The 16,127-nt window shown below is 42.1% G+C and overlaps 1 protein-coding gene across 3 annotated transcripts in view; it reads right to left on the reverse strand.

Moving 5' to 3' along the window:
* Nucleotides 1–16,127, reverse strand: part of PHKB (phosphorylase kinase regulatory subunit beta) — a 197,446-nt gene that overhangs the window by 148,943 nt on the left and 32,376 nt on the right. For all 3 annotated transcript variants that reach the window (XM_061548725.1, XM_061548726.1, XM_061548727.1), the window contains 2 exons: nucleotides 13,266–13,404; nucleotides 2,738–2,837 (listed from right to left, as the gene is read on the reverse strand). In XM_061548725.1, the coding sequence (XP_061404709.1) occupies nucleotides 2,738–2,837; nucleotides 13,266–13,404 (239 nt within the window). The remainder of the gene's footprint in view (nucleotides 1–2,737; nucleotides 2,838–13,265; nucleotides 13,405–16,127) is intronic.

Genomic DNA, 16,127 nt, shown 5'->3' on the forward strand with positions numbered 1-16,127 from the left:
GAACATTTATAATGGGGATGGTGGGGGGGTACTTCCACTGGAGCCTTTCATTAAATAAAGGAGATGACATTTAGTTTTTATGAATTATATTAAAAGAGCAAAAGATGCTGCAGAGATTTAACAAAAGAGACCACCGAAAGGTTAATATTTGCTCAACCGAGCCAATGCAAAATTTCGTGAAAGAAAATGGTGAATTTTTTATGAAGGCCTCAAAAGTTTCCTCAACTGTGGCTTTTGTTAGTCCTCGCTTTGATCAAACTGATGAAGCGAATCGATGTTTCTGCAGGTAAAATAAAAAAGCACGAGTGTTTTTTTTTTTTTTTGCTCATATGAATTTGAAAAAAAGCACACTCATTTACTCAGTGACCTTCACGAAATTGTAATTTTATTTGAAATCTCACAAGGGTCCCCCCCTTACCGTCTGGGCACCCGAATCGAAAGCCTAGAGTAGCAGTGGAATACACAGTGTGCCTGGGATTGGGAGTGACATTTTTAAGGTTGTATTTGAGATGTAATATCACCCCCGCCCCCACCCACTCAAGGGGGTAACAAAACATCGTACAAACAAATTCGGAGATGCAATCAGGTGAAATATGGAAACGATAAGGTCGTGCTCATTAAACACAAAGTGCTCGCCACAAAGGAACCACAATACCTTGCTGATCTCGTCAAGGAGGATAAACAGTCACGCAAAGTCCGGTCATCCTCAAAGCGACTTTTGGCTAACCATCGAATAAGTATAACCCGTAAAAACAAAGTTTTTCACTATAAAGCCTTTATATGCGTGGCGGCTAGAGTCCTCTCGTCCTCTGGCTTGAGATGGCTGCCACCTATGGGTCAGATGATTGCATTGCACCATTAAGCAATTGGTAATGAAATATAATATTTTTGTCCTAAAAAGTGTAAAAATTTTCAAAAAAATTTTCACTAACATTAATTGTCACGCACAACGAGTCTGTGTGGAAAATGTCAGCTCGATTGGATCACGGGAAGTGGGTTAAAAAACGACCTAAAGATTTGCACGGTCCTAAGCAAGCAAGCCAACTTAATATAAAGGATTTAAAAATGATGATCACCACATCGCGCGCTTTCAGATGCGCTTTCGCGGCGGTCTGGAACGCTCTTCCTTCCAATATTAGGAAGCCACTGGAGCTGTGCTCTTTTAAATCTAAAATTAAAACTCATTCTTGAGAACGGATTTTTGCGTTAAGTTTCTTGTCCAACTCCGATTAGCACGGTTGGCTACGTCCGGTGCGAAAAAAGTTCAGCATACACAGCATACAAGTACTACTACGGAGGAAAATCAACGAGGAGATAGCGAGTCCCTTCATTCCCTCCTGAACACACGGGGTAATCTGAGTGCACGGCGCTGCACCTGGCAAGGCATTCCAGGTCCTAGGAGCGGCGCCCAAGAAGGCACGACCACCCGGGGGCATCGGGTGCCGGATCCGTGGCTGGCAGTCAGGCCCTACTTTGACGATTGCAGCAAGTAGGCCCCCAGTCGAACAAGGGACCAACCGGGCCCGCAGGTACGTAGAGCCAAGACCGCGCACAGCTTTATAGGCCAAAATATCCAGCTTGTGCTGAATACCAAAGCTGACCAGAAGCCAGATACAAGGATCCCCCATATAGCTTTAACAGACTGTTGAGCAAGTGCTGGTAACGAGCACCTATGAAGGCCGAAACGGCACGCGAGGGGGTGGGTGGCCAGCGCCACGCCCGATACACACACGACAAACACGAGTGTGTGCAGTAGATGCACTGGGGGATGTGGTAAGATAAATATGCTAGGGGGTATTATAAAATCCAAGCATCTCAGACCCCCATATTACAATGCAACTAAAATTGTATGTGGTATCCCTTGCTTAAACAAATGTTCTTTGGAAAAATTGATTGGCAGGCTCCTCTATTGATGGATTGTTATTTAATTCCAGTGATAAAAAAACTTGTGTTCCATCACTTTATTATTTTACAGAAAAGCAGCCAGATATGTAGCTTTCCTCAGCCAAGATTGTGATTCACAATTGTTTTTTCTTTGTCAGGCCATGTCATGATCTGAACAATATCTTGTCACAATAACCTCCACCAACCTACGCAGCCAAGCAAATAAAATGGTCACGTTTACACGCGTTTTAATGCAACAGTTATTAATGCCCATCTAACCAGCAAGTTAAAGGACCAATCTCACAACCTGAAATTGGTGATGATGTTTTGCTTGAAACCACATCAAACATCGTCAGCAAAATCCAGGAAGTCGGAATAAAAATCCTGGAAGTCAGGATAACCGTGTCACCTAACCTGGCTTTGTAATGTACGCTTATTCTATTTTTATTGAAATTTACTATATTTTAGTTTTGCCCGTCTCAACGTCTCAATCACAATGGCTCTCTCTCAGTGCCATGCCAGTGTGACCAAAACTAAAAATGAATGTACCCTAAAAAGAGCATAAATCTTGCTGATCGTTCGCATAATTGACAAATATTGGTTCTTGGGCGAATACATTAGAAGTGTCACATGGGTCGTGAATCTATTTCAATGCATTGTTCCAGCCCTCCGGGAGAGACAAAGGTGATTAGGCATGGTGCTGCTGGCCATGCCACACTAATTCATTTGCCATTCCGGCTAAAACAGGTGTTGTTATAGCCGGCACAAGCCCCAATAGTACGTATGGCTACGGGGTCTTCATATGGCCCTCGGGAGTTGATGTGTCCCGGTAGGATAATGCGTGATAACACACCTTGTCAGCCTGCCTCATGTAGCAGTAAAGGATGCCTCGGACACACTTGACAGCGCAGTGCTCCAGCTCATGGGTCCTTCCTTTGTCATCGTCCAGGCGCCTGCGGGCAACAATGTGATCGTTCAGTGTGGCCGGCAGTGAGAAGTTAGAGGGAGGTGGGCAGCGGTAAGGGGTTGGGACAAGACATAAAGAATAACGAGTTGAGTTGAAAGAACATTGGCGAAAAACAGAACATCCCACACCTTAAGGCCTCCTCTCATTTTGTCTCCTTTATGTCACAAACAGGCAGCTTATCTGCTGTGCATTCCAACACTCTGTGTAGCAAAATGTCCATGACTTAAATGTTCTTTACTGCCAGTGTTGCACAATCCACACATTACACAGTTCTTGAGGAGGTAAGAAAAAGACTATCCTGCTTATTGCCGTGCGCCAATACACCAATCTTCTAAATTCACTTTTAAAGTAAACAGCAGACCACTTGAGCTTCTACGCAGATTAGCTGACATGGCACAATGTGCCGGGTGTTTAGTCCACGAGACTTGGCACTTCACCGCAATGGGATACACAGACAAGGGCACAAGCTGCACCTGGGTAGATTTTGCACGATGCAGGCAGAATGATGGAACATGTTAAGTTTGAAGTGCCAGCCAATTCCCTCCGGCCATGTCTGTCAACCAATCAACAATAATGCCAATGAATGTTGTAAATAAGGCCTCCTGTAAGACAAAATGTGAACTTGTCATAAAGTTTTAATCAATAAAATAAAACTAACCAAATGCACCAATGCTTTGTTATAGAAAAAAATATTGAAAGTAAACACATTGACAATTCATGCAATGTCCCCCTTCTTCAGAGTAGAGAGTACTCAATGGTTGACTCGGCATGAATGGCTTTCTGCAGATGAAATTGCATTATTGATTTCATGAGACAATGCATGAAACGAAATAAATAAGTACTACTAATAATGTGTATACGTAATGCTACGGGCACGGTGTTCACTCATTGGCGTAGAGAGAAACTCAGAGGCGCCAGGAACCACAGACAAGCGGGAAGGCAGCCAAGTGGTGAGCCAAGTGCCAAGAATTGATCTAAGCTCTGCAGTCCTCTATATATTAAGGTGTTATTGGCCAATTAATTCGTGTTTACACGTGGGAGGAAACCAAAGCAATCAGAGGGAACCCACGCGTGCGAAGGGGAAACACTCTATCCCACACAGATGGAACAGGTGGAGTTCAAATTGTTGCTGTACCACCTTCTCCTGGCGAGCCACTGTGTGGCATCTCGATGCCCACGGGAAGGGGGGAGTTTGATGACATTTGCTGGATTGCGGACATTGCACTACCGTCAATGGATTCAAATTTACGTTATGAACAATTTTTATTTTACCAGATAAGGCACACTGAGCTTATAGAGGTCTTTTTCTGAAGCGACCAGGCCACAAATGATAGCTCAACGAAATTTACAGCAGGGCAAAACACTCGAAACGCATGTTTGTAAATGTGGGAGGAAAGACGAGAGGACCCGGAAAAAAATACACGCAACCACAGGGATAGAGACACGCAAACTGCAAATATGCAGGCGTCAGGGTTGGGATCGAACCCATGCCTCTGAAGTAGTTAACATCTCGCCGCTGTAGCGAGAAAGATTTATTTTTCTAGCTCAATACATGATTAATATTTTTTTCATTATTTTTAATGTGGTTTTCTAAAAATTAGACTAATTAAACGGAAAAAATAATGGTATTTTAACAATATCCGCATTTTACAAAAATCTACTTTGAAAGCAGGAAGCTTACATTAATTGATGGGGGGAGAAAACATAATACAAATCAGTTCATAAATAAACTAAAAATATACCGTTTGGCAATTAAGCAACAACTAGGACATTTTGTGACAAAAATATTTTGCATGAAAACATACACCAGCAATTTACAATTTTGTACAAATTATTAATAACCCGAGACCATATTAGCACATTTTGGCTCAATTATTCACACTAGTAATGACATGAACAAAAAAGACTATAATTGAAATCTGAGGTTAAATCAAATTTTAACGCTTTTCAGCAAATTGTATATGAAGTCAGCCTCGGAGCTGCGTGAACACGAATTATAATCTGTTGCCATAGATTCTTGACGGAGTTAAGTATAGACATAAAGGGCTAAATGACACTGTAATATTTGTTTAATTTATAAAAACATATTTATGCTGGGCAGATCTACTGACACCTACAGTTAAGATCGGATGTCACAGGGGAGCAATTGGTATTTGAAAATTACCCAGGTACGGGAATTTGGTCAGTGCCAAATTTGTATTGACCTGCGGCAAGATGAAAGCCTTGACACTGGGGGTCAATGCCACGGTATTTTATTTTTTTTAAATGCCAAGGGATCTTAATGTCCATAGACTACCCAGTGTATGGTTTAACATCTGCAGTCACGACACTGACTAAACCACTGCAGCCCCCCTGGCAATGTGTGGGAGACACCCGTTGCAGCGCCGCTCCAAGTCGGAACATTGGCTGCTTTACGGACCGATCAATAGCACTTCCCTGTAGCAGCCAATTTTTATTTCCATCTAAATAATGACCAGGCTCATACTCTGCTTAGCTTCTGAGATATGAAACGATCACACTCAAAGAGATTACAATATACAGTATACCAACCTATTGAGCAAATAAATCATGTACATACCCGTACATGTAAGCACATATTGAAACACACATTCATTGTACTTATACATGCAACATAAAATATACACGTAGGATAAGTAAATACAAAATAGAGCATTCAAAGCATATACAGCCGCATTATAGACTTGGCGTGGGGCGGTGGTACAATGGTTAGTGCACTGCACGATGAACCCGGTACCCCAGTTGGACTCCTAGCCACAAATGATATTCCTGACAAGTGATATCATAACGGCTCCTCCCTTTCATCCCCTTTACCAAACAGCACCAAGCGGTGTGGTGAAAAAAAAACACACCCCCATCACTGACAGGGGGTGGTGGGGGGGAGGCCTTCATCCAGTGATGGAATGAGAAGAGCTGGAATTTTAGTATTTTTGTCACAAGATAGTTTAGTCAGCATAATGCAACATAGCTTAGTTCAATACAGTATGGCTCCAACTCATGAGACCATGGGTTCAGATCTCAGATCGAGTGTACTTATCCCATCACCCCGCGAGTCATTCAATAGAGCACCACTCGTTGCGGGAGTTGACAGTGGCTGTCCTTTCCTGAAACATAATAGACAACCACTACGGAACACTCACACACACAAGAGGCATCTATGTGTACACAGAGTATACCGCATGCACATGTGGAGACCAAAGCCAGAACACCAATGGGCCTAACTCTTGGCAATGTGAGGGGATCTTTAACGTCCACTCTGAAGCAGAGGGCGTGGATAATGATTAACACCCGCAGTGATAACCAGGGTGGCCCGCTGGTTTGAACCGTGAACCTCCGCAAACAAGTGGGCGAACGCGCAGATGCCGGGCCAATGTTGATGCCAACGCGAACCTGCCCTTTTCAAACCAGGCGGCACAACGCTTTGCTTGTCAGTACTGGAAAAACATTGGATTGCACATGTACATAATGTCCCCCCCACCCTGCCACTATAAATAAAAAAGTCCAACGAGCCACATTAGCAGCAGCGTCCGCAAAGTCAGTGCAGGCGCATTATTTCCCCGGAAGGAAGGCACTCGTTCAGATTCGCAAATTATACAGCGGCAGAGTCACGGGTCGGTCCTCTTCCGTGTCACTGGAGTTCCAGGCTCAGCAGAAATCGCTCGGATGTATTGACTCGGAGCAGTTTAGCATTTCAACAATCGTACGGGGGGCAGAGAAATCAATTTTACGGACAAGTCGCATTAAACACACGGACCGAGAAGACGTCACCTTGGTGTATTTACAAGATAAAGGCTACCTTAACCACAAGTGGGTTTTTCGAACACTCAAAAGTCCATTAGATGCAAATAAATAATAATCCCTTTTTTCACTTTCTGTGCAGTTCCCCTACTCGGCATGAATATTCATCGGTTTTTTGTACGCGTCAAGGGACAAAACAACACACCACGTTACGTTTCAGAAAGTTTAGACGCAAATTGCTTTTTGCATATATTTATTTAAATCGTTCGCAAAAGGCACGGCGCCGTTGTGAATTTAAATTTTCCAAGGAATCACAATTCAAGACTTTGAGCGAAAAAAGCTGGGGAATTGTGTGGTCCCTTCCACACCTTGATATAAAGTCCCAAGAGGGAGACTTAGCACAAAGGAATCAAGGGCTTGACGCGGTTCAAACGGTCAACCATTTTAAACGACTTCTCTCTTATTCTTGGTTCTTTCAGTAAAGTCACGTAGAACCAAGAATATGAATCCGTGCAGTCACGAAAGCTTTAAATCGGAATTCTCTCTTTCTTCGCCAATTGTAATTTATTTAAATGGATTCTCAGCTCTTAAATTCAGCTTATAATTTAATCATGGAACATGTAATTTATTTTTATATTAAAAAAGTATATTCAGAGTTTTGATTTTATAAAGGCTTCTAATATCGCCATTTTATATTATTATTAGATTACAGTATTCGTTCAGGGAGTCCCAATGCTTGTATAATTACTTGCAAAGACGTTGACTGTAATGTTACATTAACAAGAAAAAGTTAATGGAGCAACACATTAAATGTTGTCTAAAATCAACGAAGGCTCCCACTCATTAAACATGAATTGTATCAACAAATAAGTTAATAGACCCATTTACCGCCCTCATACAGGATGAAGGCCTCTCCATGTCCGTCACGGAGGTTATTTTACCATACTTCACCACACGTTTCAGTACAGGTTGGCGAAGTGTTTTTATTTTATTTGAAGGGCGCAGGAAGGGCAGGACAAGATCAGATATCACTCAGCACAGATGTTAGTCGCAGCCAGGAATCTAACTCAGGTTATCTAATCTAAAGCGGCATACACCAGGCACTGCGCCACTACTCTACCCCACGTGATAAATTATACCAAAGTATATATTAAACAAAAACGTTATTCACGTGTTTGCTGGTTCCTATTATACCTTACTAGTTATGGGCATGCTGAGTGAGAGTTAACGGGCATAACTCTTTGGTTCTTTCGGTAAGGTCACGTATAAAGATAAAATAATAAATTAAATAATAGCATACGACGTTTCGATTGCAACACAAGCAATCATCATCAGGTATAAATGAAATAGCAACAAAAATCTAACCAGAAAACTATAGACAGACAGATATGTGTCTATAGTTTCTGTTTAGATTTTTGTTGCTATTATTTAATTGAAAGAACCAAAGAGTAATTCCTGCAGTCACGAAAGCTCCAAATTAAGAGTTAACGGGCATTTAAGGAATGCACTCTGCACTTGTGAATGCAAGTGGTGTTGGGTTACGGAGCAAAGTTTGCAACTCCTCTCGTAAAGGTATTTTCCAAAGTGCTCTTAGCAACCAACATTAGATGCCATGTCATCTCACGGGAGGTAACTTCCATCGTTGACATTCACAACACTCCTCAGGAAATCCATCGGGAGCTTTTTGAAAATAGACAATCTCATTTTTTTTTGCTGGTTACTTTAAACTTTGGTGTATTGGCATTTCTATTCCCACAGCTTTCTAACACTGTATATCAACTTTCCACCTTGGTTCATATAAATTTACAATATGTTTTTTATAAGCATTACCTAAAAAAAAATCTACTTCAAACATTCCTAATGAAAAGGAGAAAGAACACACATTTAGGCATAAATCTGTTCAATTCATTATCAAGAGATGTGCCACTGCATATTTACAATAAATCATTGCTGTTATATGTCGACAACAAGGTGGAGTGGCGGTGCAGTGGTTAGCGTTCTGGGCGATGAACACGGCAAGACCTGAGTTCGATTCCAGGCCAGCCACAACATCAATTGCAAGTGACATCAAACTTGGTCTTGTCCTACCATCCCCTCATCCACCACTATCCCTTCACAACCCACACTGACCAGCATGGTGAAGTATGGTAAACAAACGTGGCCGACAGTACATAGGGAGGTCTTCATTGTGTCAGTGGACTGCGAATGGCTGGAATTTACTGTTTATAACCGCTACATGGAATTGATTTACCCTAGAAATAAATCCTTCACAGTTCAGCAATTATAAAGCATGTAAAAAAGCATCGATGCATCGATACACTTTCATAAAATCAAACCGTCACACTCTTGAGAGAAGCAGTGAGTTACATTGCATGGTGGTCTAGCTACAGAGGCATACATACAATGACAATGAAGGTGTGTTGCTTCTTGGCAGCTGCAGCCTTGTGGATATAACAAGTTGCAGGGCAGAGACAACAGTGAAGCTAGAGACGACAAAGATTCTTAAGATTTAACATCAATTAAAATTAATAAGAGTAAAATAAAAATGAAATAAAAATCACGTTTCGGAGGCAACACAAGCTTCCGTCTTCAGGTGGAACCGTCACAGCACGATAGCTGTATCAAGTGAGAGAAATTCCAAGAAAACAATATTTGTATATATACCGGTTGAGGGTGAAAGGAGCCAAGGTAGGCCCTGAATATAATTTTTGTGAGGTTCGGTGCGGCTGAAGCACGCGGCTAGGAATGAGCCTTTGTTGTGTAAACTAGGTGCGGATGAAATACAAATATTGTTTTCTTGGAATTTCTCTCACTTGATACAGCTATCGTGCTGTGACGGTTCCACCTGAAGACGGAAGCTTGTGTTGCCTCCGAAACGTCGTGATTTTTATTTTATTTTTATTTTACTTTTATTAATAAAAAAATTTTACCTACGTGACTTTACCGAAAAAAACCTAAGAATGTGAATCCTTGCAGTCACGAAAGTTTCAAATCTAGAATTTAACATCAAGTCACGTCAGAGTGTTGCCTCCCAGGACCCTCGGCGCATTCCAATTTTTCTACGCAACTTTTCAATTCTAGTTTTTCCTACTCAAATACTGCACGCACGAGAGATGTAATTAACCTGCGGCTGCACACCCACGAGTACAATACAAACAGCGAAAGGAATAGGAATTCCAGGTGAGACGGAAAGAATGATACGCTCCACAACGATAACGGCACGTTTCACTTGGGAGGATGCACGGGTGGGTACAATGCAGCGCAACACCCTTTTCCTAAGGGGGGGGGGTGCTCAAGATCATCGAGGGAGTTACAAATAATTCACACCATACTTCTAACACCATATCGTCATGTTTCGCTTTCATTTGTTTTAATATCATTCTTAATCCTTCAGGGCGCAAGGCTCACAGCGGCACAGATATGTGAACAGACATGACCGAGCGTACAGAATCTTGCGCGGCCCGGCATGTCAAAGGCTTCGCAACACTCCGTTCCACCCTCACCACAGCACACGCCTTGAAGCTCTGCCCCCCCCCCCCCCCCAGTGCATTCGAGCCACTCTGCATTTCACGCCCGTCACCATCGGCTATTAGCATGAACTTGGCTGTTACCTGCATCCACTTTGAGTGTTTGTAAAAATGACATCTTGGCTGGTGTCCACGGATCTAATATTTTTATTTTATTTAAAAAATGGAACCGAGCCAGGACAGCATGGCGATATAAAATTTGAGGAAATCACCAGGAACATAATGATTTAGTAATCACGGGTGGATGAATGAGTGGTTTGTTCAATGTTGACTGTGACAGCTACACAATTGCATTCTCTTGCAAGTATTGTTAAAATTACATTGTGATCATACAAGCTATTAGTAATTGTGTTTGTGTCATAACAATGCACGTAGCAGGGGGTTATTACCATAAATGTGGTTAAATTCGGACTGGTCATTACTGTAAGCATAAGCTAGTATTTTGAATTCTATTAAGCCATTAAAATATATATAAAGATACGACAATATTGTAATACAATAACAAAACTATGTTATGCATTCAGCTACATTAAATGATGTATAATTATAGCGCAGTGGTTGACACTCCACGTTATGTTTAACAAATTTACCAAGTAGTCATAATTCAAGACTTTGAGCGAAACGACCTGGGAACAATGTGGTCCTGTCCACATCTTCATCTAAAATCCCAAAATGGAATCATGTTAATGTTGTGGGTTTACTCTCTAAAATTACGGTGTGTGCTGAACCGGTAACTAATTGCCATGTTTTCACGTGACAAACCTTACTAATTGGCGGTGTCGGGTGGTGGGTTAAACGACACATTTATATTGCCGCTAACCCAACATAACCTCTTATGGACTACATGTCATGGCTACCATCAGCCACGAATGGCATCTGAGCCAATCTTGCACACCTCCCCCCCCCACCACCACCGCCGCCTACGTTAACCAGGATGGTGAAGTATGGTCAAACAATCTGCCATGACACAAAAGACGAGGCCTTCATCCAGCAACTATTATTGACCAAGGGGTCTAATTTATTGTTAACGATTTAACATCTAACTGCCTAGCCAACAGCATCATTGAATCAACCGTGTAACGAATGAGTCACTTAAAGAGCTAGCTTAAAGGCCTCTTAAAACTCAGGGTTCCCGCACAAATACCGACTTTGAATTCATCAAAGTTTATGTCACTGTAGCTGCTGGTGCAGCAAGCGGCTAAATCATTTAGGAAAGCAATCTGCCCGAGCAGTTGGCACCAACTCACTCAATCGGGCATTTCGGTAGGGCAGTGTTTGCACCCTCATGTGCCCTGACACATCTAAAGTGCCCACTAAAATAATTCATTGCCCTGTTTGCTTTCAGGGCAAAAAGCCCGCCCACAGTCGCTCCAAAAACAAGAATGTGTGTGGCTTCTCTCTCCCGTCATTATTCTAATGGCATTAAACCACATCTCGACTTAGGCCGCATCCCAGACACAAGCTCATATTGTGTTTAATGCCCCCCCCCCCTCCTCTACATTATTACTGACCCCCTTGTGCAAGCAGCTGATGGCCTGCAGGAAACTGTCTGCTCTGGCTGCAAAATCGGGCACTGATGGGCATGCATGGCTTCCTATGGTCTGAGTTTATTATCAGTGGGAGCAGCGGGGGAAGCCTTGAAGCTGTGATGCTATGGATCCCCCGAGGGCTGGACCCTATGCCACATGCACCTGGTGCAGTGGATAGGCTGCACCTGGGGCTAAGCCACATTTGTAAGTGAAGGTGGAGCAAGAGGCATTCATAAAACAATACGCATCTCATGCGCCTCTTATACTTGTAGACATTCACGTTTACTTTATGCTGTTATTTACGCTGCATTTTACAATAGCACGTTGTCCAAATGTTCTGCCTGTCCTCTGTCAGCATTCCAACATTGCTCGATTCCCATTTTTTTATCTCTTGCAAAGGAGACGATGTAACGCAAAAAGGTTTCATACCCAGATTAGTATCACACACAAACAAAATGTCAGGAGGGAATTGATAAAGCCATGCCATCAAAAAACGTTTCTTTCAACACTTTGTAATAGTTTATTTTTTTATTTTGCATGACCGACCATGTCTGAGTTACGATCGACTGATAGACATTTTAAAAGAAGGAATGTCAGGGCTGACATCCGCTTACACAATAATATCAGGTGCCTGCAGGACTTGGCACCATACTCACATCTGGACGATTTACCCCATTGCTGGTGATGGGGCCCTGTGCTAATTTTCATGAAAAATGTCCCCAAAGGAACAATCACCAACATTCACCAACACATGCATTGGGTCTTTGTTAGCGTTAATCACTTGGACTATTAGAATTTTTTTTTTGTCCTTGGCACAATTTTTCACCCACACAAAAAAAATACGATTTATTTTATACTATAAACTAAACCTTTTTTTATTTTATCAGGTAAGGCCCACCCAGCTATAGAGGTATTTTTCAGAAGTGACCTGCCCACAAATAATGAAGTGGCTTGTCATGTGGGAATTTCTCGCAGCCAAATACTCTAAACGCGTGTTTCTAAATGTGGCGGGAAAAACTGGAGGACCCGGGGAAAAATCCACTCAACCACAGGTAGAACATGTAAACTCCAAATATACAGGCGTCAGGGTTGGGATTGAGCCCACGACTTCCTGTACACCAGGCAAGGCCGTTAACATCTCGACACTGCAGCACCCTGAAGATACTTGGCAAAGACCTTTCAGAAAGTGCACCTTGAGATACGGCAACACATTCCTGGACGAACAAACTAGAGCAGTTTAATTCACCTCGGACATTTCCTTTTCGGCCACTAAAACTTCACTCGTACAATCACGTCATCGAAAATAACGATTTACATTCGGTCACGTGACAACCCCACCGAATTAATAGAGGATTTCCAGAAGAAGAAAACAACCTTTTAATTCAAAGCCTCTAGCAATCTCGATACACTCATTAAATCTTCCAAGTCTCTCTCCTTCGTAAGACGTGGATCCATCGCTTTCACAAAAATTCAAACACTTGCCGAGAAGAAAATGAAACATTACAAATCAGTGGGCGATCTTTACAACTGGATTTGACTGGTGAATAAAGGGCTTGTTTGAGGCCTCCTCCTGCTCCAGCACCCCCCACCGTCGAGTCTCACCTGTAGGCGATGGAGAGGGCCCAAACGCTCGCTGCGCAGTACAGGCTGTCTCGAACCTTGGACTCGTTGTTCTCCCCGCCGGTCTTGGTCAGAAACAGCCCCGTGGTGGGACTCTGAAACTGCAGGATAGTCGCCTTCACTGCAGGGTCACGGGGAAAAAAAGCACACGTCAACAAAGAATGAGACATCGTAATACAGGCTGTTTTTGGGTTAGATCACGTTAATATATAAATGTCGTTAAACCCGCCACCACCCGGCACAGCCAATTAGTAAAGTTTGCCACGTAAACAGAACATTCTAATTCGTTACTAGTACAGCACACCGGTGTGTTGGAGAGCCAAGCCACAACATTTACCATCTGAGTACGACGTTTCACCAGTAATTACAACTAGCTACATCAACCGACAGTAAGATTTGTGAAGTCCTCCTGTTTCGTTATGGATGATATTGGTCGCAAAAGCCTAAGTGTCAAAGAATGAGACAATATGGGAACTCAAGTGAGGCAATGAGACAAGATACTTGTCAAGCGCTCGGTCGATCCTTGTCGTGACAACACGGCTTCAAAGACGATATCGTTCGACCGCCGCCATCAGCCGTCCCGATCAACTTGAAAGTTCAGAATATGAGCTTGGCAAGAACATGTCGCAGATGCAATTGGAAAGAGAGGTCACGATGTGTGGAGCATATGCACAGGATATCCAAGTGCAGGCTACTGGAACAGGTATTTGATTGGGGCACACAAAACACGTGAAGCGTCAGGAAGATCTCAAGTTATTGTGGGAGACCGTACCTGTGATGTAGGTTGCCAACATTGCAACACCCGAGCGGTCTCGCAGAAGGGAGTGATGGCAATGTGTGGTGGGGCTCTCAATAGCATTGGTCCGATGATATCCTTATTTAAGTTTGTCTGCCCACACGTAAAATATCTGCACTGCAGTAAGTTGGCAGGCACATTGTTTGTGGTGGTGAAGTGTGGTGACACTCCGGATTTCTCTTGATCAGCGATAAACAATTTGGAACTGCCCCTAAAAATAGGACCTCCATTTGCACGAAGACAAATATTGCATACCGTGCTGGACGTAACCTTAGGTATAGTGTATCAATAACCCTAGGTATAACATATCAATGACCCTAGGTATTGCGTATCAATAACGCTAGGTATAGCATATCAATAACCCTAGGTATAGCGTACCAATAACCCTTGGTATAGCGTGTCAATAACTCTAGGTATAGCATATCAATAACCCTTGGTATAGCATATCAATAACCCTAGGTATAGCATATCAATAACCCTTGGTATAGCATATCAATAACCCTAGGTATAGCGTATCAATAACCCTAGGTATAGAATATCAATGACCCTAGATATGGCGTATCAATAACCCTAGGTATAGCATATCAATAACCCTTGGGAGAGCATATCGATAACCTTAGGTATATTGTATCAATAACTCTAGGTATAGCATATCAATAACCCTAAAGGATAGCGTATCAATAACCCTAGATATAGCATATCAATAACCCTAGGTATAGCGTATCAATAAACCTAGGTATAGCATATCAATGACCCTAGATATGGCGTATCAATAACCCTAGGTATAGCATATCAATAACCCTAGGGAGAGCATATCGATAACCTTAGGTATATTGTATCAATAACTCTAGGTATAGCGTATGAAAAACCCTAAAGGATAGCGTATCAATAACCCTAGATATAGCACATCAATAACCCTAGGTATAGCGTATCAATAACCCTAGGTATATCGTATCGCCAAGTCAACTGAAAAGAAGACAGGTCAGAATCTTCAACTATAATTGGTGTTCAGAATCTTCAATTATAATTGGAATAGAGATGTAAACGCCAGTAAGTCACTCTCATTGTTCATTCGCGGAGACACCAAAAGCATTCTTAAATATTGTAACTTGCATACCTTAATCTACAGTTCTTTCTACGCCAACAGCATTGTTATATTCATGCAACTGAGGCAGCCTCGTTATAATGATGCAAACGAAATAAAATGTTTTACAACGTTTGTGTACACTGCGAAAGTTGGTAATCGGTACCCGAACATGGCCCCACTCACTAGAGTATAATGTAGATCCACATTAATACTCATAATCTAATTTGGCACCACTGCTATAGCAAAAACATTTTCTGTTACGAAACTTTTAAATTATACGAGTGGGATTTTTTTTAAATAACAAGTAGTATGCAATGAGAACCTCCTGCAGTTCTTAGAAATTACAAACGCAGGATCAAGCGTAAGAGAACACAGTGAGAAAAAAACCCACCTAACTTCGCGCAGATATAATTAACATTGAACAATTGCAAATAAATTGTCACCTCGGGCTTTTGTCTGCCGAATTCCTTTGCCCCTTCCCGTTTTATCAAGATAAAAAAAACAATAAAATAAAAAACACACAATTACAAACAAATTAGTGCAATACAGTGTGGCCTCGCTATTCAATTGCGAGCACTTCAACAGTGTACAAAGTTAATGAACAATCTTTAACGACTCTTTAGTGAATCTCAATTGCTTCTCCCACAGTTTATGAACGTAAACCGATGCATGGCTGCACTGCACAACGTCTGTTGCTATTGGAGAGGGCTCACTGTGAAAAAGCCATCGAATTATTTTCATATTCTTCGTTTTTTTTGGTAAAGTCACGTAGGTAAAACATTAAAATTAATAAAAGTAAAATAAAATAAAAATCACGACGTTTCGGAGGCAACACAAGCTTCCGTCTTCAGGTGGTACCGTCACAGCCACGACAGCTGTATCAAGTAAATGAGAGATTGCAGGAGCTACCACTCCGTTTATATAATGGTTGGAGAAGGTGGTGGGGCAAGGGCCGCATACT

This window comes from Lethenteron reissneri, chromosome 9 (genome assembly GCF_015708825.2).
Source record: "Lethenteron reissneri isolate LAM-NWPU_2019-01 chromosome 9, ASM1570882v1, whole genome shotgun sequence".
NCBI classification, from domain to species: domain Eukaryota; kingdom Metazoa; phylum Chordata; class Hyperoartia; order Petromyzontiformes; family Petromyzontidae; genus Lethenteron; species Lethenteron reissneri.